This window comes from Melanotaenia boesemani, chromosome 14 (assembly GCF_017639745.1).
Source record: "Melanotaenia boesemani isolate fMelBoe1 chromosome 14, fMelBoe1.pri, whole genome shotgun sequence".
Lineage (NCBI taxonomy): Eukaryota > Metazoa > Chordata > Actinopteri > Atheriniformes > Melanotaeniidae > Melanotaenia > Melanotaenia boesemani.
In genome coordinates this window covers 23,997,239-24,019,708 of record NC_055695.1, presented here as the reverse complement: position 1 = coordinate 24,019,708, position 22,470 = coordinate 23,997,239, and the positions used below count along the sequence as shown (strand labels likewise).

At 39.3% G+C, this 22,470-nt stretch overlaps 1 protein-coding gene across 2 annotated transcripts in view; it reads right to left on the bottom strand.

Annotated features, from left to right (window-relative positions):
* Positions 1-614: 614 nt before the first annotated feature.
* The window catches only part of polrmt (polymerase (RNA) mitochondrial (DNA directed)), a 51,755-nt gene continuing 29,899 nt past the window's right edge, over positions 615-22,470 (bottom strand). Inside the window, exons 15-21 of one of the 2 annotated variants that reach the window (XM_042006647.1) lie at positions 19,443-19,556; positions 10,679-10,731; positions 8,125-8,223; positions 7,810-7,882; positions 6,199-6,290; positions 4,173-4,249; positions 615-2,181 (exon numbers count right to left, since the gene is read on the bottom strand). In XM_042006647.1, the coding sequence (XP_041862581.1) occupies positions 2,132-2,181; positions 4,173-4,249; positions 6,199-6,290; positions 7,810-7,882; positions 8,125-8,223; positions 10,679-10,731; positions 19,443-19,556 (558 nt within the window). In that variant the 3' untranslated portion in view covers positions 615-2,131. The remainder of the gene's footprint in view (positions 2,182-4,172; positions 4,250-6,198; positions 6,291-7,809; positions 7,883-8,124; positions 8,224-10,678; positions 10,732-19,442; positions 19,557-22,470) is intronic. The other variant, XM_042006648.1, reaches the window with a different exon arrangement.

Below are 22,470 nucleotides of genomic sequence, written 5' to 3'. Positions count from 1 at the left end.
ACACTTATCCAAGGTTGGGTTCTGGGGGCAGCAGCTTTAGCAGAGAAGCCCAGACTTTCCTTTTCCTGGTCACTTCCTCCAGCTCATCCAGGGTGTATTCCAAGGCATCCCCAGACCAGCTGAGAGACATCCCTCCAGCATGTCCTGGGCCTTCACTAGCGTCTCCTTCCAGTGGGACGTGCCCTGGATAGGACACCTCACCTCTTTATGAAAATATACAAATGCTTCACAAAATCAGCTTGTGACACACACATGTATAATTTGTAAGATTTTGTTTTTACGCTATTTAACCAATTTAAGTGAATAACTGTAATTTAAAAGAATTAAGATGAACCTGAATCCATCCATAACTTTTATGAAGTCATTTGAATCATCTATCACCTGCCGACTAGTCGTTACGTAACTTCAGCTCCTACCTGATCTGAAGAGAAGCTAAATTTGAAAATGAAACTGACAATCCACTATTTTTCTATAAATAGGTTCAAAACCAGCTGACGACATGACAGGGTTAACGAAAGGGACCTCTTGTAGTCTCTTTGTAGTATTTTGACCAAATACCTCAGAAAATTGTCAACTCATTAAATAAGGCATTTCTGCTTTATTGCACAGACTAACAACCTCATTTATAACCCAGTGCAAATATATCAACATCCTTTTCAAAATTCTCTTTATGTGAAAGAAATTCAGGTCTTGTAATCAGCTTTAATCAAATTTTTACATTAAAATCTCATTTTCTACCTTCTGACAATGAAAGCACTGATAATTTTGCGATATTAGCAGCTGGTCCTCAGACAGCAAAGTGAGGATTGAAAACACAGCTCACTGTAAAATTGAGCCAGATGATGATGGGTAATTTTTTTTTTTTTTTTTAACCAGAATAATATTACTGATCAGTCGCATCTCATGCATGCCATAAAATATGAAGAGAACCTCTTTGTGTGCATGTTGCCATGCAAATCATTTGAAAACCTACAGTCTCATCATCACACTATTTATGCCCCCTCAAAGATTATTTCCATTTTATTACATTGTCACTCAGCCAGCTTTGTTTGGCGGTGCCTACGTTTGCCTTTGAACATCAACACCTTTTGTCTGAAACTGCTGTAACATTTCCAGCTATGATCAGATAACACTTCTGCTATTTTTACTTCTAGATGCAGCACTGGCCCAGAAAAATAAGATCTGAGTTGATTAGTGAAGCCTGCAAACCCTTTGTGCTACATTTAAAAGGAGGCCTTCATCTCACAATCCACAATAGGATTAAAATATGCAGATACAACTAAATAACAGGCTGCTTCATTCATCCCATTAAAGCACACTAATAAAAATATCTGCTTCTTTTTTTTTGACCTGAATGAAGATGGAAACATTTTAAGAAAAAACAATTTATTTCAAAGCAAGTGTCAAGTGCTCTTTTACTCGAAGAAGGTCAGAGTCAAGAGGACCCTCTCTCAGAAACCCCTGACTCATCACTCTTCATGTCTCTTTCTCAGAGTTCAGTGGAGAGGATCCCCTGTTCAGTAAAGCATATCTTTCATTTCCTCTGAAAAGTCTCTTTTCCACCCATTTTTTTTCATTTAAAGTTAAGATGTTTGAGCATTGTGCCCTTCAGCGAGTGATTAGATCGATGACTGGGTGGGATGGTCGCACAGGTGGGTCAGCACTCCCTGGAGGTCTTTACAGTATGAAAATGAACAAACATGCACAAACACACACACATATTATTTGTAAGAAAGTTTCTACTCAGTCTGTTCCGAGTGTTCACACACGGTTCATTGCGGCAAATGCACACACACATACTGAAATATGGTGAAAGCATCTGCTATAGGAGATATTTCTTCTGTAACTGAAGTCTTAGCGCTCCCATCCGATGTTGATGCTCTCATTTTTCGCCTGGGTGATTATCCCACCCACCTTTTCCATCAGGCTACAAGTCGGTTAATCAGCCAAGTTCACTGTGTGTAAACGTGCAGCTGGTCCATGGACAGGGAGCCAGGCAGGGCGCGGCTGGATCAATGTCCTCATGTCTGTGAGAGGCAAAGCTGGTCAGGAATCTCAGGCCTGCAGCCTCCCCTGCTGCATTCTGTCAATTCCACTCAAATTTTTCTGCTGGCTCACCCTCATGAGCCTCTCAGCTGAAGAAGTATGTGGATTCTTTCACCCGCTGGAGATCAAAATCACCTGGAGAGGCAAGAGACAAAGTGTCAGACCAAGTTTAGTCAGTGGACAGAGGTTACAGACCATCAATTATGCACTTCCACATTCCTCCTACTATTACAAGATGGCTATGGTAGCAACAGACTTGGCAGAAAGATTCAGAAACTAAGGGGAACTATGGGAACCAAACCATTTATTTCTAGAAATGATTAAACCTTTATGGTTGAGTGATGTCACATGTTAAATACTTAACCAGTGGAATAACGGAGTGTAAACATCTAATCAGGAACAAAGTCAGAAGCTTTAAGCTAATGAAATAACTTACATTAAGGTTAATCTGAGCAGCTGTTATGACAGGCTTATCGGTTTGGTGTGTTTGCTAACACTTCCCAGTTACTGCACACATTAATTTAGCTGGTATTTGATCATAAACCAGTCTACAAAACATAATGGGAGTTTGAACCTCATTGTGTTCCTAAGAGAATCGTGAAAGAGTTTCTAAAAAACGTGAAGACATGTCTTTCTTTTGGGGCTAAGGCTGTGGCATGAGTTAGGTAAATAATCACCAACTATTCTTGTCAAACTTGGTGCATCAAAGTAAAGAGTTGGGGCGTTGGAAATGAGACATACATCTAAAAAGCTTTATTTGTTCCATAAAGAGGTGACGTGAACACCAAACATCAAAACATATGTTGTATAGCACTCTGACCTTAGGAAGAGTTTTCATGCACCAGCTTAAGCAGCGTAAGTTTTTATAACAGCGTAAAATTCAGAAACTAGAAGTTCTTTTTAATTAGCTACCGGCTTTTAGTTTCAGTGAGCATCAGTACATTCTCTGTGAACTTTAATACACCATTTGAAAAGTAATTTTAGGTTGAGGTCCTGTCCTGCCCTCTGCTTTGCCTCGTTTGCTCTTCGTCTCTCTGACAGCTGTGTTCACCAGCAGGAGCTGCAGTGTGAATTATTGAGGAACGAACATTAAAAAGTGAAGACTGAAAAGTTTAAAGTAGCAACAAAATATTGACACGAGCATTTTAATTTAATTGCACATAACAGATTGTACTGAAAATTTTCATTTATTTATTTTTCCCTCGCTAATATGCAGCTGTATAATTAACTGTAGTAACAGGAAGATCCAATTAGTACTAAGACCGTGTTTTTGTAATCAACTCTTCCTCTTGTACTTTTTTTCTTTATATAAAAATGTGTTATTGTAGCAACACACAAACACAAACACATCGATTATAATATGACATGCCTTCATTTGCATAAGATTAAACACAGAGGATATACTGGATGAATTACAGTATTTACAATAAGGTATTGTACAGAAACCATTTTTTGTTTCCCTTCCAGCCTTTTATTTTTAACCCTGACCTCAGCTGATATTCTGAATTACATGGAGAGACATACCTGATCCACTCTAATACTAATAACCAGGATCATTTGTTGTAAAGATTAAATGGATTTAAGCCCACATTCGGTGGGTCAGCTGTTAAAACAAGTGGGATTTCAGGGTCATGCTCTTGAGATGCACACCTGACTGGTCACAGCGACATAAGCTGATTATGCAAGTGAGGGACACAATTAACATTAATCAATTTATACAACCCCGCTGTCATTGCCAAGCAAACAGTACGAGTACAAACGGAGATGGAGAGAAAGGGTTGCATAACAGCAAAGCCCACATCCACCTGCCTGATGGACAGAGAGGCATCGCCATGATGAACTGAGAATAAAATGTTAGCCAAATTCAAGATTTCACTCTTTCATTAAGAAGTAAAAGCAAATAAAGACAGCAGATGGAAGACAATTAATAGTTATAGAAAAAGATGAAAACATTTGACTTTACAAGAAACAAGAAACTAGTTCCTTCAGCTGTCAGATACACTGTTAACCTCAAAGTTCTTAAGGGCATAAACGACCAACCCAATTAGAGGAAAAACTATCCACTTTGCCACCCCCCTCTCCCCCTTCCCTCCCCTCAGTGAGAGCAGCTTCACACACACACTGACCTTTCTGGGGCACACTGGATAGCAGCAACATCAGCCTCCTGTACTCCTGATATTTCTTGCTCTTTGCTTCAGTCCTGCCACATAAGAGGAGAGATAAAATAATAAAAAAGGTAAAGACTTCAGAAACTCTTAGAAGATGTAAAAACATGAAGTGGAGAAGTGGTGCATGGGTTTATAAAAGATTTCAATCTCAGCATGTTGCTTACACCTGGCTGTCATATTGGAGCTGTTTAACTTCGTCTGTCTCATTTTAGAATTAATTTGTATGAGGAATCGTTGTTTGTAAGAGCTTAAATAAAAGCAGCTGGTTCTTCAAGATGTTTTCACTTCTCATCTGAAAGGCTTCTTTACTTCTAACCAGACAGTGGGGAGTTTCGGCTTATAAGGTTGAAGAAAGATTCATCCAAACCCTTTAAAGTTCACACTAAGAAAAAAGCAAGAGAACAAATGTTTCTTTGCATTTTTCCTTTTCTACTGGACAAGAACATTAAGAATAAATGTTTTCTTAGCAAATGGTTGAGACAGGTCAAAATTTGAAACAGCACTGGAATAACGAACATTTACTTTTGGTATTACATGCTAAAAGTAATTGTTAGAGATGGCTCAGGCAGGTTTATTGCCACAATATTGTAATAAAATTCATTAGTCCATGAAAGTTGCTCTACCAAACTGTAGAGCAGGACTTCAAAGGGTTAAGAGTCATTAGGTCACATGATGTCACTCATTCAAATGGCCACTCGGTTGTTTACCTTTATGATTAAAACAGTTTGGATCACAAGGTCGGATGTGTGAATGGTTGTGAGACCTCCTGTAGGAGGAGTCAAAGGTGCGCTGGGAAGGTGAGACCACCTCCTCAGTTTACAGATGGTTTTACGTTTCTTCAACACCTCCCTCTCAAACCATCTGTCTTTACATTACTGTCCTCCAAAGAGTATCCTCTGGAGCAGGACATTTCAGCTCCGGTACTTGAGAGCCACAGTTCTGCAGGTTTTAGATCCTTCCCTGCTTCAGCACACCTGACTCATTAATTAATAATTATGCAAAACTTGACAGGCTGTAAAGAGGTGAGTTAGAGCAGGGATGCATCTAAACCCTGCAGGACAGTGGCCCCTCCAAGATCCCCGCTGTAGAGCTCGCTCTTCTGTACCATGTGTTTATGAAGCGGTTGTTTGGTCTTTCCACAACTTCTGTCTGTGGGTGCTGTTTGCTTTGAAATGAACCAGAATGCCACATTTGTTTCTCATAAACTCCTGCCACGATATTCCTGAGTCTGTTCCGCCTACACTGTTTGTGTTGTTATTCCCAGATTTTTTGAGCTGATCTGAGGAAAGCCAGGTTAGGATATCCAAAGGTTTGAAGTGCTGCCTTGACTCTCTTGACTCTAAGCCTTGCCAAATAAAGACACCTTTAACGTTTATAAGCCAAAGCGCCCCACCAACTGCTTACAAATGAAGAAGCCTTTAGGATAAGTCCCCCCCCCCCAGTGTTCCCGGTCAATTTAAGCTCCTGATATTTCAAGAAACTCTCAGCCTGCTCCATACTGTAACAAACAACCCAGTCAGTGTCTTTGTAGCTCCATATGTCCTCTTTTCTGTGAGGACATTTTTGTGAAGTTTAGTAATAATAGTGATAATTTAATAACTGATTGAGGGTTCTTGTGGAGCTGAAAAGATGTCTAGTTATCCCAAAGAGAGAAAACACCAGCAGGTGACGACTGTAACCCAGCCTGAGGCCAGTAAGACAGACAAAAGGAGAATCTTTCTGTATGTAACTGAAGAAAAAATTGCAACGTATAATTTGTTCTGTTGATGGCATAAAAATCTATAAAAATAGGCGGAAAATGAAAATTTTGGTAGCAGACATGGTTTGCTGTGTGAGAAAAATCAAAAACAAAAACAGGTTATAAATCTGTATAACTAAGCATGAAAACGAAGACGCTGTCTGGAAGTTCTTTTTTGTATCCGATTCCAGTTGCCTGTGAAATCGGTTTGTGTATGTGTTCCTGCATGTGGGTGTGTAAACTCACGGGACTGAGGTGCAGTATTTCCACAGCAGGAAGTTGGAAAGCTCTTGCAGGATTGGCTGGCTGTGCAGGGCGACAAACTGCTCCCGGCAGATCTGACAGGAGGAAGACGAGAAGTCACACTGATCAATAAGATGCTCAGACCAGATGATCGGGTGGACGATGGATGGAGGTGAAAGGGAGAAAGAAAGGAGATGGCAAGAGAACAGAGAAGACAAACACAGCTCTGTCACCAGATCGCTTTACTTTTAATATTTGTGCAATAAAGATGGACTGTGTTCAACGCTAAAAAGTAAAAAAGACTTTCACTGCTGACACGTATATATAATATATGATCTCTGGTCATATATTAGTATAAATGGTTTGTACTATTTACAAATCAAAAAAGAGCTAAAATAAAAAGATTGTGTACTTTTTTTTCCCCACAGTGGGTAGATGTGACAGTGAGCTCCAACAGACGGCTCAGAAAATGTAACACTGCAGTTTTATCAGGACAAAACTTAATTTATAGGAAATCACACCTAAAAGAAAAACAGACTCTTTAACAGAAAAACCATCATTTTAAATTCAGAATCTTCAACAGCTTTTGGAAAAATCGACCAGAATCTCTCGAGACAAACAGGTTATTACAGTGACATCATTCGTTGCAGAATAAAAGCTGTAACAGCGTCTATATGCACGAAACCACTAGTTCAAATCCGCAGCTGTGACTTTATCAGCAGAGCAATCAGGGAGGTGTACCTGAACATTTTCATTGCATCACCTTAATGATTTATGCAGCTTTAGTAAATTTTTCTCATAAATTCTCAATGATTCTGATGTGATTGTGAATCACCCAGTAAATCCCGCTCAGGATTACACTCCAGACTGGCTGCCAGTGAAGAAAATGAGGGGGAAAGGATGAGGGGACAGATCGGTTAGCATTAAACTAAGGCTCCATTTCTATGTGCTCAGATGTTGACTATAATATCTGATAACCTTCTCCTATGCTGCTGTGTTCAATTACCTGTGTAATGAGGATGGCATACACTCACACATCAAGAGAAGAATATGAGAGAGGAAACTGCTTCATTGGTTATAGTATCTCTGAGATTGGGTGAGAACATAAGACAGTAGCTGTGCTCTGGGGCTGCGTCTACAGAAAATTGGAGCTTTAAGGTAATTTGATCCATTTTGTTCTACACTATGTCTCAGTCATGAGCAGGCAGTTATTTATTCAGCACAACGGGCTCTGTCTGCTACCTGCAGCCTGGAAATGCCCAAGGCGGTGAAAATGGAAAGCTTGCATCGGTGGCATCATTATGCAAGAGCACCTGTTATAAAAGCACAAGTTATGGAAGCAGCACTCAATGATTTGATCCCCTGCATCGTCTGTGTATGCACTAAAGTAAGCTTAGTTTCTGAGTACTTCCAAAGACACATAATACATTATTTTAAGAAGAAAATTCAATATCAAGTCAAGTCAGAGCAAAGCACTGAATCACATGTGTCTTCTTTAGATTTATCAGTCAGGAAAAGACGGGATGATCAAGCAGGATGGAAGCAGCTGTGAACGGATGATAAGGATGAGGAAAAGTGAGAAGGGGAAGAAACGAGACGGCTGTAATGTAATACCTTGTTCATGGTGTCCACGGTAAGAGCGTGGGTCCAGAAACAGTCATGAACTGAGACAAATGTCAGGCCAGCGCTGGGAGGGTGAGGGGATGAGGAAGGTTCATATGAGAAAGGAAGAAGTCGTTAAAAGGAGAAAAGCTTTCAAGAAAGGCAGTAATTTCCCAAACCACAGTCAGCTTTTATTCCTAGTCAAAAAGAGCTCACACCTGTCAAATCTGTACAAAGCCTATCTAAGATAACTTTATTTAGGGAAAAAAAATGCTTTCTCAAAGATGATGTACACAAGGAATCCTTGCAAGCTGAGTTAAATAATACCTGTAGCAGTAGAGAGAAGTCAGCATCATGTGTGTGGAGTCCAAAGAGTGGATGAAGTTTGGTGGGAACGCATTTTTCTGTTTAACTGTGTCTGGTCTCCTGAAAAGGCACAAAAAACCCAAGCAGAGAAATTAACTGGAGATGATATTTACAAATAATGTCTACAGCAAACAGGAACTGTGGCTGAAACCCGGGGCCCACTGATCTGATATGCAATAGACTAGTTATTACAGAGATTTTTTATTTTTTTTTTGTCATCACTTCAACGTTCCTAAATGCAGGTTTGAATGCAACCAGAAACGTAGTTTGTGTAATTCGTGAAGTTTTCCCTAATCCCCATTCTCTTCTGCAAATGTTGCATGAAAATAAAGACCTGGTTAATTATTGGCACGTTTAAGTTCTAAACAACTTACATCTTGTCATAATTAACTACACTCTTCACCTGATATTTAGTTGCTGGAAAACCTCTGAGGCAGTCCTTAGTGTTATGAGATTTCAGCTCCCTCCAACCTTTTCGTTAGGACTGAGTGTTGGTCAGAACTCACTGCAGTCAATTTGAAAATAATTAATCTTTTCATCCTTAACGCTACTAGATGTTGGATTCAGGTAGTTGTCCTGCTGAGAGTCCCAAAAAAAATCAACTCAAAACTATTTTCCTGACACCAAAGTGTCAATCTAAAATGCCTCAGGTATCCACTCCCACAGCATGATCAAACCTCTACCGTGCTTTACTACAAGTGCTCATGTACTTAATCACTTATAAAGAAACTGTTGCATCTAATACAGCTCTACTCTGCTTGCTCTTGATGAGCCCATGCTGTCACTAATCTGTGTGTTTTAGCAAAGTATTAACTAGTTTTTGTATTTATTAAACTATTTTCATTATACAAAACATGTTCCTTTAAATTTCTGAAGATAGAACACATTCTGTATTTACCATACCAGGGTCTAAGTACTTTTATCCAGGACTATTCATATAAATGCAATGTTGCTGCTTCTGCTGATGGAAATGGCAGTAAAAAAGCATCCTGCCAATCTGAATCCCCTGTGTTCCCATTACCCTGAGCCTGTGCCATTCAAATCCTCTGGGCTGCCACAGACCAGAACGTTGGTCTAATGGAAATGCAAAGAGAGCTGAGAGAGCTCCAACTAAACCCAAAGCTGAAACACAAACACACAGGCACATACCACGCCTGTCTGTCACTCCTGTTTTCCGTCTGTCCGGTTTATTTTTGGCTTGGTAGTGTTTGACTTTTATCGGAGTGCTTTTAGTTCGGCTGTTCTGGGACTGAGCTGAGCAAAAACACGATTCCTGGATATTTATTTGCAAGCATGCCCGGCTATTGATGTATATAATAAGGACTTTCTTCTCTTTTTCCTTATTCTGGGTATCGCTCTGTGTCAGATAAGACACAGAACACTGAGGTAATAAATGGGCACACTCTTTTCCTTATAAATCACACAGATTGGTTTAGGGTTTACCATTTAATGCATTTTGTTAGACTTGGATAATCAGCTCTTCTCTAAAGCTAAGAGGGACTAAGAACGACATTAAAAGATCTCATTACACCTGTTTTTACTTAAAAAAAACTTACATTTTGGATGATTCTGTAGGGATTATTGTGCAACTGTGTATGTGTGTGTGTGCTACCATTAGTTTGCATGCTTCTGCAAAGTAAATGGACAAAAAAAAAAGTCATGGGGATGTTGTCGCATCTTACTCAGAATGTCAGCCTCTGATGTTTTCACTGACAGCAAACCTCAAGTTTCAGGCGCAACGCTTTCCTCCTGCTCAACTTGCGACTTCCTCTTACCCTGCCTCCACTTTGGCTGGTGTTTCACATTTATGCAGTTGGATTTGTGGTGCACTGTGGATGTCAGACTGAGGAGGATGGCTGTCAGACTCCCTCATCTGCATCTCTGGTGCTCTCACTCTCTCATTTCTCTGCATTCCACCTCTGTCACTCTTTTGTCTTCCTCGTTTTGTCTCTATTCTGCTTTACAACTTCCTCTTGTTTCGTCTTCTTTCTCCTATATATTTCTATCTCTTGCAGATAAATATATACATATATCTAAAAGACCATAAGAATATTTATCATATGTTTAATTCATTAACAGTAAGTAAACATTATTTGTTCAAACTGTCTGTATGGATAAGTCAATCTCTCTGTTAAGTATAACTGCACTGGAATCTCAGTTGAGAGAAAAAAAAAGTGAATGAAAATATAAAAATCTACCTTTGATGAATAAACAAACCTCTTCAAGGTCTGAGCAAGAATTAGTGAAAATATCTGCAGGAGACAGTTTTAGTGTATCTGAAGTTCTTGAACATGACTTTCTGAGGAGAACAAAAAAAAAAAGACTTCTGGTAAACACTTTTGCTTTTAACCTTCTTTCCTCTGCTCTTCTTCCGGGTCATAAATATCAAGCTAACTGGTGTCATTTCAGTCCAGGAAGTCATGACAGAAGGAAGTGGCAACGCTACATCTACCAGCACTGGGTACACTAGTGGAGGAGTGGAAGGAGGAGAGATTATTTCAGCTGGAAGACTTACTCTTTAGTGTCATGGCTGATCTGGAGGTTTATATGTTGCATGGAACTCTTGAGCTGCAGAGGGAAAACAAGACAAAGAAATCTTTCTGTTAATAACCTGAAAATAATCACCAACATAAAATAAAAACAAAATATTTTGCTTTTGAAACTTATAAACCTTCAATCTATGATGAATCACTGCTTTTGCATATTATATATTTATTTATCGCTGTGCAACTAATTCTGTCTAATCTGCAAGAAATAAAAAGGAAAAGAGTCGTATAAGTTCATGTTTACCAAGCTGAGAAACTGTTCTTTTCTTTCTTTTTAACACATCTGGAGCATCACAGGATAACAAAAGCTTCAAAACATCAGATATCAAGGACAAAATTGTACAATAAATGTATTATTTTAACATGCTAAATGGTTTCTTTGAAAGAAGATGTTAAAAACAAAACAAGCCTTTATATGTGGGTATCTGAAAGGAGAAAGACTACTCAGTCTACCTGGATAGTAATTCCTGTCTCTATACAGCCAAGATTTGGAGTTTCTGCAGTTTCAGGACCTTCATTTTAAATGTCACTTTCAGTTTTTTTTAAGTTAAAAATGTGTATACACAATGCAAAAAAGTAAAGCAAGTGCACCCATATCTGGTATTTTATTGGCTGGATTAAGTATTTAAACAAGTGCCTCTTAACATAAACCCAAGAGCATGTTGAAAAGAGAGCAGAGAGTTTTGTGGGAACACAGAAGGAGTCTAAAAGTGAGAACACAGGACATTTGCACACGGATGCGTTAAATTTGGTAAGAGCGTGCAGAGTTTTGCAAACACAAAATTTCTCTGTCCTGACCATTTTAGTGAATAAATATAGAAGCAAAGTCACCTGAGTCAGCCTCAGAAGTGAGTCAGATCTTTTTAGTCCATTTTTAGCAAATAGCAAAAAGCTTCATTAGTCCTTACAGATGAAACACACCCAGCTACAAGTCAAATATTCTAATACTTCATTCATTCAAGTATGTGAACTATAGGAAGTGGCTAATAAAAGACAATCATTCACTATGAAAGGAAAAGAAATACAGCATGCTCTGCCAGTTTATGCACTGCTGGAGGACCTCGGGCAAACAATGATTTGAGTTTTGCTCTTTTTGTTGGTCCATCATTATTACACACTCTCTCAAGCAGGGGGTACACTTATTTCTTGAGCCTTCAGGGTCCATACAGTCAGTTGCCTATCAAGCCAGTCTTTCTCTGACCTCTGGAGCTCTGCCAGGGTGCTAAAGACAGACTATTATCACAACAGAGATATGGCTGGAAACAGGCTGCTTAGCCCTTGTTAATTTAAGCACATTCCATTATTGTGTTTACTTTCCTCTAATGTACCCAAGTGTTTCTGTTACTCTGCCTGAACACATTTCTCTTCTTTCACTGTCAGAATGATTATTTGATGCTGATGTGTCCAATTAAATTGGAGTGCTGCAAATACAATCATCTACAATGTGAATAATCAAAGTATTTTTAGACACCATTATGATGGTTAAGAACTAGATTAACCCACAACATCATGAATGAACAGGAAATGTGTTTGTTTCTTCTCACTGATTACAGAGGACTCATTTGCACCCATTTCTTTGATTTTGAGGTCAAATGCAACAAGCTGTCTTACAAACAGGGAAATGACGATAATAAATCTGTATTAAGCAGCATGGTGGCACAGTGATGAGTCAGGTTTACACATCCTCTGTTTGTGTGGTTCTGGACAAGCTGAAAGACAACTAATGGATTAACTGAGATCAGCTGCTAAATGGCAGTAATACTGAGGTTGTTTCTGGATGGGGTCCACTTTATCTTTCATAGCACAAATCAGCCCTCCAGCATTATGAACCTTTAAAGGGATATTCCATCTTTATTGAAGTGGAGTTGCTTTTATTATTTATCAGAAATCAGCAGTAAGCAGCAGAGTCCGGTCAGTTTGGAGAATAGGAGCCTTTGCTGGTGAGCAAGCTAAAGCTAAAAGCTACTTGGAAAGGGGTCATTAGCAGAGATACATTTCCATCATCTATAGAGCTATTTTCTTCTTTTTGGATATTTACTCCATGTAACTTCTGCATCAGACTGTTTTTTATACCCTAAACTGCCGAATGTCATCCTGTGAATCCTGTACGTGATTCACAGTGTGTTTAAAAGCAGTTCAATAAACAAGACTACGTGGTAACAAAGAGCACGTTGGCATGACTACTTGAGGCAAAGTCTAGGTTTGGTCTGAGTTGTTTTAGAAAGTGCACATTGTGCTTTTCTGGTGTCCCCCTTCAATGTGGCTTTTAGCTTTAGCTCGCCTGTTGGAAAACCATTGGATTCTACAAATAGAGAGCTCGCTAATTGCTGTTGACTGCAGTTAGGATATCAATTACTTATAAGTACACAGCCTTACAAAAAAAAAAAAATAAATAAAACAAAATTAAATTAAATAAAAAATCCCTTCAGCAATCAAAAGTTTGCTGAAGGACATGCTGTTCATTTCCCATTCAAAAGCCATTTTGCAAACAAGAAACCAAACATTTCATGTAGTAAGCTCTCTGGGGTGCTGTGAAGCTTTTTAACAAGAGCAAAATATCTTGCAGGCCCTGATGGGGACATAAAAAGGAAAAACTACACACTTCAGCAAAAGGTACACTGTACTATTTTAGTGATTCTAGTTATTGATTTAAACAGTCAGCAGCCACAAAAAGGTCAAACCTTGAGCATCAATACCTCTACGTGTAATGACGTTACATGAGGCGTTTTCCTCCGTCATATTGATAAAGTTACTGAACTTTTGCGTGATATTAATTTCAGATTAGTCTTGTCATCTTGTCATGTTATAATCTTTTAAAAAACATTATTTTCTCTATCAAATCTATACAACATGTTCATGTGGCAATTTTTCAGTACACTCTTAGCATTAACCTGAAGGTATTCACATCCAAATTGGTGAGAGGATTAAAGAATTACAGCTTTTTGATTTGTAAAACCTGATGAGAGAGGCTCAAATGCAATTTAAAATATGGCTAAAAGGCTGATTAATGCACATGTGTGGGTTATACATTCATTATTCCTTTATTTAAGAGCAAATATAAGGTTTGTAGTGGATTACCGGTGTGCCATTTCTATCTGAAACTGTATATCCTAACACACAACAGGAGCTGTTAGAGGAGCTTTCGAAGGCTGCAACACCTCCCAAAACAGCAGAGAGATGGCAGGAACATTCAGAGCGGAGAATTAAAACGTCTGCTACAATGTGTGGAATAAACGGATGAAGTTTGGTAAAGTGAAACCACTTCAACCTCCAAGAGACACGACAGGAGCAAATGGTCGCACCATTTTTTTCCTTGGAAGTGAAATATAGTCTCCAGGAAGTAGACAGCTCATTATCCAAGTAATCTCCTGTAAAACACATGCAGGGGGTGTGATAGCATGGCTGTGCATGCTTTAGAACTGGGTCACTAGTTGGATCATATTCAGCCAAATGCAGCAAAGCTGACTGAACAGCACTTCACTGTACAGGTGGAAAAAAAACCCAAATAAAGTGCAAAACTAATCCAGAAGTGATTGGAGGTAAAGAAGTGGAACATTCTCCAATGAAAAAGCCATCAAGCTACACTTGCTACACCACTGATCTACACACAGCAGGACTATTCAACTAGATTTGTTTTCATGGACCAAATAGTTGGAAGGTTTCCACCGTTATGATAGTTGTACAATTAACACAAAGCGCCAACAGATTTTCAATTTTTTTTTAAAATCAGTGACTCAAAATCCCAGTAACATTACGTGCTAGCTTTTAGTGTAAATAAGAAAAGCAAACATAACCAGTATAATGTTTAAAATTCTACAAATATAAATTATTTATTTATTATTTTAATTAAAAGTGTAGATTGAAATGATCACAAGCACCAAATAAAAACCAAAAAAACCAAACAAAAACAAGAACATAAAGGAAACTAAATGACAGGTGCTACATGGATGGAGGAACATTAAGTCCCGCTTTGGGGGGTCATCAAGTTACTCGCCTTGGTGGGTGCATTCAATTGACAGAACGACAGTCACACGTCATCAATGAACGCTTTCAGAGAAGAGGCACAGTGTGATAAAAGCCCATTACTTTCTGCCATGGCTGCTGGAACATCCATCATCGTGTGAGGAAGACTGATGGGAGGATCCGTCCTTTCCCTCTTTACATCAACTCTGTGGATCAAAGCTGTGGATGTGTCTTAAAACGTGAGGGTGAAAAGAAATGGCGCCGTCCTTTGATGTGAATTATGAATTGCCATGCTGGAAATGAAGTTACTGCAGCACACCGTAACCCTGTTCATTATAATGCATGTGTGTATGATCTATGTGTAAGACCTGATTAAAACCCTGAGTCTATGATGGAACCGTGGCTTGCCTTCCTTTGAAAAATAGGCTCCAGTAGTAAATCACCTTTTAGCTGCAGTGCAGAGGGTCAAAGATACAGCAGCTATAAATAATCAGGGAATCCCCATTAACTGGCGCTTGGGAACAGAACCACAATAGATTTGAGTTGCATCACTTCGTAATACACCTTTCAGGATCATCTGACCTCTTTTTTCGAAGTGATGACACCAACCTTGTGTCTCACTTTACTTAAACTGACCTTTTCCAGATCCTTTCCCTCCAAACTTTGTACGGTGTCCTTGAAACCCAAACTGCATAGATTAGTTCAGCTAAAATGCCACAAGATTCTGTGAGTTCAAAAAAACATCCTGCTGAAAAGCTCGTCCATGTTCCCAAGCACGAGGAGGCACGGAGGGCATCGCATCGACATTTAGAGATAGGAAGCCCTCCAGAATTTGAATGGAGAGCCATTCAAAAGAAAAGTATGCTGGGCAAAAATCTTCTATTTATAAAGTAAAAACAGCAGTCTTGAGCGAAAAATCGGACATAGGTGGTTACATAAGCGATATGGATGGATTAAAAACGACAACAGAGCCAGAAGACCATAAAAAGAAGCAAAATGACCAACTAGATTTGTAAGAAAACAAAAAAAACAAACAAAAAAAAAAAAAAACATGACAACAAAGAGAAATGACAAGAATGCTGAGATACTAAAGGTCCACCTGTAAGGATGGGTCTTGTTCTTTAGGAAGAGGGCTTTTGTGTGTCTGTGTTTAAAGACCCAATGGCTCATAATACAGCCAAAATGAGTAATAGGATTTGTTAAACTTTTAATAACTTTCAAGGCTTATAGCACATTTCTTTAATTATCTATCAACAGCACACTATTTTTGTATTGCCATAGGCTACAGATATCTACTGCACTTTACTTTTTTAATGTACTCAGAGGAAATTAAGCAGGGTTCCTAACTGTGGAAACCACCAATTGTCCCCAAAATTCAAAGTAACCTGATTGTTTCCACATAACGAAAGTTAGATCACAGGCTTTTAGTAATGCTATAACACACAAATCCAGTCAAAATCCAGCTGATGATTCTCACATGCTACCATCCGCTGAGAGTGAGATTGTACTATAGCTCTGTCTGAAAAAGGGAATAAAAAAATAAACAGTGAATCTAAGCCAGTGACCTCTGATTGGATTAGTGTCTCGCAATCCTGTTAGGCAGCCTCCCTAACGTATGCTCCATTCAGCTATTCTGTCTGACTCTAATTTCCTCACCTACCCTCAGCCATGGAAAATCCTTCATTACACAGGTCAGCATTTGTATCCCATCTCCATGTGCACAATGAAAACAACCAATAAACAAAAAGTGTAAAGATCCACACACATGCATGCAAACTGTCGTCTGCTGTGATGTTCCTTTAGCTGTTTTCACGCCACATAGCAAGCTTTGCCTTCCTTGAACTGTGCATCACTTCATCTTTCCACTCAATCAAGTGTCTAATTACCAACGACCCTCAAAGAAACACATTGGCCTTGGATTTAAGAGGCAAAGAGGGGACTGGGAGATTGAATTTAATCCAGCTATGCTTGAAAAAGGTGACCTTTCTGCAAGCCGGTTTCATATTTGTTGCTCAGTGATTCAACTGGATTAGAGAATTATTGCAGAGGATCATGAAAGTTATCTGTCAAGCATAAGCTAAAGCCTTATTCGAGTTGTGTCTTCATCCTTTCATTTATTTCTTTTCAGCCTTTAAAAAAAAGCTCAGCTAATCACCTTTCTCGTCCCTGCTGGACATTAAAAGAAGCAGGTCAAATCGGATAAGCGCACCCTACTACATCAGCAACACAGAGATGTGCTCTCAGGGGGTCTACCATCTGTCACCCTCACTCTTTAGCACCTGCTTGTGAGGTGCGACTTCCTCTCTAACCCAACCTTGTGCTTGATGTCATACTAAAAGAGCAAAGCTACATGCCGGCTGGGCAAGCCTGCGAGCTAGCTGTCTTATAGTACTTACTCTGCCTGTCTGTCTCTACCTTTAAGAGCGTAGAGTTTAAATCAGACTTTAGAAGATCAGAAACATAAAATATTTCTTTCTTGTTTTTCTGGTCGCACACATAAAGCCGTGTTATCTGCATAAGTTTTGGCACACGGCCATTATATTATCTCTCCAAGATGTGTTACTGTGAGGATCTCCATGGTGACAGACAACAGCAGCAGTGTTGTTGAGCTCCATTAAAGTTGGACCACTCACAGTAATCGCAACACACCATCAGTGGTGTAACTCACCGAACCCACTGGGACTGTGAGGCCCTGCCAGAACATATGTACAGAGCAACCAGTGCTTAAAGTGCCACTGCTCTTCCTCTGTCCTGCATATAAGAAGTCCCAGACAAGGATGTTATTTCGAGCCAGATTTCCTGTGGAGTTAATGACAACAACTGAGACAGCTGATTTAAAAATAAAGAGGTGAATAAAACTGGTGGGACAAAGAAAGTAGGTGGTGCAAGAGGGACTGCAGTACCACTTACTGGCAGGGTCTTGCCACTACAAGACCAACAAACTTAAATCAATTAAAAAAATGATTACTTACAATGAAAAGCAGTGTATAAAATATGGTTCTTCTTTAAATATGTAAAATTCACACCTTTTCAATTTTTAAAATAATATTTTCAATAATTTCAAAACTTGTTAAAGTGTTTTTTGATCATAGCGTTTCTGATAAATAAAGAGCAGGTGGCGAAGCTAGGCAGGAAGAATCCCGTGCATTTTGTCAAGTTTAAATATAAGCTGTGTTCTGTGGGTGCAAGTAATTTTTGTTATGCTTATTAAAACTGGAGCGCACAAATTTAACATCAATCGTAGGACAACAGACTTGCGCCAAGATTTCTAGCTTGTGTTAAGTTGACGTAAATCAGGAGAAAAGTGTTTTCAGGCTTTCAGGTTCTGTTTTGTGTCACATTAAATTTGAAGAAGTCTTGAAGGTTTCAGTTTTAACTTGAGGTAGTTTCACACTGATAGAAAAAAAATCTCCTTGGGAGATGAAAAAAAAAATCCCTCCAACACAGAGGACATACACTGCAAGAGTGTTAGAGTAGCAGGACTCTTCTGTTTGAATTTGCTTTGAGAAAGGCGAGTCCTGGGATTCCTACATATATTTAATTTCCTGATTCCACATTTGTGTGTGCTTCAGTGTTTTTCTTATTCAACCCGCTGATACATGTCTGCCTTGCAAGGTATCTGTTATGGTGGAAGCAGCTTGGGGTGCAGTGTCTTGTCAAATAAGCCGTAATATGTGCAGAGGCCAGGGACTGAAATGCAAACCTTGCAATTAGTGCGCAACCCATTTTCCCAGCTGAGCCATGATCATTCATATAGCTGTATGGGTGTGCACGTGCTTGTGGTTTTTTTTTAATCATTAATTTAAAATGTGGTGCTAAAATGATAAAACTTAACACTTCAAATCAGGTAAATAAACAAGGGGTGACCTTATGGAAACTATGTTCAACTGTAATCTGTTATATAGTCTGTTTTAATTGGTTTAATCAATGTAAAAGTACTTTGTACAAAAGGGTCAAGAAACTCAAGTTTTCCATATTCTCTTTTGTCCTCCTTTTACTTACCAGGACTTGAAAAATACCCCCCAAAAACGAGCCCATGAGTAGTTGAGAGTTGTAATTCAGACTGAAGTGACATACTCACTGAAGTAATATGTGTGCACTACAGCATATACTGTCCATGACTAATTTGCTGCTGTGATTTATCATAAGAAATTCCATGAATGTTTAATCAAATATAATGTGTAGAAAAGACCATGTGGAATGATGATTATCAAAATAGTGATGACCCAAAGCATTTTTCTGCATCATAGAAATATTTAGAACAAAGAGATAATTATGTGTCAAGTCCCACATAATACTGCAACAGCAATAGGACAATAGAAAAGATCTTTTCTATTAATAGTATGTTTAGAGACATTAATGAATGGGTTTTCTTTTTGTATTATGCAGCTTGGAAAGTGTATACAGTGTGCTGTATGAAAAGGTCAGATGTAAATATATTGAGAAAGCTGTGAAAGCTGAAACAGAGTGAAAAACATCATAAAAGGTCGACTGAAGAAGTTCAGAAAGCACAGACAAATGTGGGCTGGCTAATTGGCCAAGCTGTCTGTCAAACACATTAAAGCACATTCATAGTGTGATTCTCTCTGTCTGTGCAAAGACTAACCATAACAACACCTCAGCTACTTGTTCAGAAGCAGAAAACCTATAATTCAGCTTCTTCAAAGGGCCATCTTTCAGTTAAATCATGGGAAAGCTCTGAAGCGTAATAATAATACAAAAACGTGATAGCAGAGACCCCCCGCCCCATGTTGTATTGGTGAAACTTACCACTTGGCTGCGTTTGCGGTGGTAGGGCTGAATAATAGGTAAACCCAGGGGTGTCACCCACTCTACAGTGTGGCCAGACTTGGAGATGAGCCTGGCGCTCTCTGTCAGCCAATCCTGCAACAGATGTATGCCAGCAGAGGTAAAGAGCAGGCAAACACTGATGAGCATGCTCAGAAAAAACAGCTGGATTAGTCAAAAGTGCAAATATCTGCACATTTACCCCGTGTGTACATTTGTGTCCATGTCACCATGTTTGTGTTATGGATGTTTGCTTATCAGTAAATTCACTTTCATGCTTTGCTGGATAAAACTTCCAGAAATTAGGTTAAAAATCTGACAATTCCATAGTATATTTGGAACTACAGATCACAGCATCAACAGATAATCTTGTGTTTAGGTTCAACTGGCTGTTCTGCTTCAAGGAGCTGTCACCAACAGTTGCAGACTTGCTGTGGAACAGGTGAAGAATTGTTGCTCACTTGAAAAAGGGCAACAGGGCTGTTTGCAAAAGTGTGAGGCACAGTTTTCCAAGAAAGGAAGCCCTATTAATGCCCCATAAGCACCTCCTCATGCAATTACACAGGAAAGACAAATATGCCCTAGAAACCAGTTAACAGTTGGACTTAAAGCTGTGCCATTTATCACCACTCCTCTCCTAACAGCCCTGAGCACAATTAAATGAAGAAAATAGGAAAGAACAAAGAAACAGAATACAGAGATTAGGCAGCTAAGTAGCTGGAGACATGGACAGATCAGTCAACAGACTGATGGAGGCTGACATGGAAAGCATGAGGAGTGGTCAGTGGGAGCACAGTTTGAGAGAATAGCAAAGTTGACAGTATAAAAGGGAGCTGTTCAGAGAACGTAGGGGAGGTCTGAGATGACAGCGCTGAGGATTGATCAGCTCTCACTCATCCTTCACCTCCTCCCAATGAAATGCCAGAGGATGTGACCTATATAAGAGAAGCAGGTGCAAACACACACGGACACAAACATCAGGTATAATGCGAAAGGGATTGTTCTTCTCAGACTGGGTCAGCCCTGCACATTCCCCAAAGGACACACACACACACACAGAAACATGAGCAGTGGGTGGTGGTTCTATCAGCTCAGCAGACTCCACCTGTGGCTTTTCTACACAATCTGCTACCAGGTGCACATCCTAAATCTATTAATAGATATGTGATAAATGTGGGCCGTTGTCAGGGTAGCAGTGAAGCACACAAGTCATTAATAAAAATAAAATCACTTTCCATTTGCAGCAGTAGGTCAGTGGTGTGAAACTACATTATAAATTATCTGTAATTTCCAGATGATTTATGAGGTGGACTCCACCAAAGAACCTAGAAATTTAGAATATATAACATTTTCAGCAAATCTATAAAATAAGTTTTGGGTAATATCAGATCTCAATTATGCAATTATTTGAACCAAGAGAATCAAAGTTATTTTATTATTGTTTTAAGTGAAATGATTTATCTATAAGAATCAGAATATAATGTGAGAGCTGTAATTACACTGACACACAGACTTCAGGACTGGTTTAAATGTACAATCAACCACCCTGTGAGTCAGTTTTCCCCCCATCAACACAAATAGTTATTATAAAAGGCACATTCAAACTATATAAAAAATCAAATCAAATAAATAACATATTGATAATACTGCAGAAGCATGGTGGGATGTCGTGGTGGATTCTGACAGCAATTGTACTTTCCTTTGTGCTATGAAGTACCAGAAATATTTGTGATTCCCTGGTCTTTGATTAAATATCATCGGCTGTTTGTTTTTTCTCACTTTAACATCTGGTAACCACTTAAGTTGTAATGATCAGCTAAATATTTACTAAAAGCTAGGCCTTATTAAAGAAAAATAAATTCTCATTTGGACCACCCTTTTCCTGGCCTCCTTTTCAAACTTTTCTAGAACCACCCCTGCATACATAGTGGGGCAAAAAAGTGTTTGGCAGCCACCGATTGTACAAGTTATCCCACTTAAAAAGATGAGAGAGGTCTGTAATGTTCATATAGGTACACTTCAACTGTGAGAGACAGAACGGGATTAAAAAAAATCCAGGAAATCACACTGTATGGCTTTTAAACAATTTATTTGTAAATTCTTGCATATAATAAGTATTTGTCAGCTACCAACAAGCAAGAATTCTGGCCCTCACAGACCTGTTACTTCTTTAAGAAGCTCTTCTATCCTCCACTCGTTACCTGTATTAATGGCACCTGTTTGAACTCGTTATCTGTATAAAAGACACCTGTCCACACCTTCAAACAGTCAGACTCCAATCTCCACCATGGCCAAGATCAAAGAGCGGTCCAAGGACACCAGGGACAAACTTGTAGACCTGCACAAGGCTGGGATGAGCCACTCTATAATAGGCAAGCAGCTTGGTGAGAAGAGATCAACTGTTGGGGCAATTATTAGAAAATCTAAGAAATAAAAATCACTGACAATCTCCCTCAACCTGAGGCCCCATGGAAGATCTCACCTCATGGGGTACGAATGATCTTGAGAACGGTGAGGAATCAGCCCCAAACTACACGGGGGGGGGACTGGTCAATGATCTAAAGAGAGCTGGTACCACAGTCACAAAGGTTACTCTTAGTAACACACTACGTCGTCATGGATTAAAATCCTGCAACGCCCGAAGGGTCCCCCTGCTTAAGCCAGCACATGTCCAGGCCCGTCTAAAGTTTGCCAGTAACCATCTGGATGATCCAGAGGAGGACTCGGAGAATGTCATGTGGTCAGATGAGACCAAAATAGAACTTTTTTGGTATAAACTCCACTCCCCGTGTTTGGAGGGGGAAGAATGCTGAGCTGCATCCAAAGACCACCATAACCAGTGTGAAACATAGGGGTGGAAATATTATGCTTTGGGGCTGCTTTTCTGCAAAAGGAAAAAGGGCAACCGGTCTTTTTTTGGAGGACTGGATGAATGGTGCCATGTATCGTGAGATTTTGGGCAAAAACATCCTTCCATTAGTCACCCAATAGAAAATCTGTGGAGGGAGTT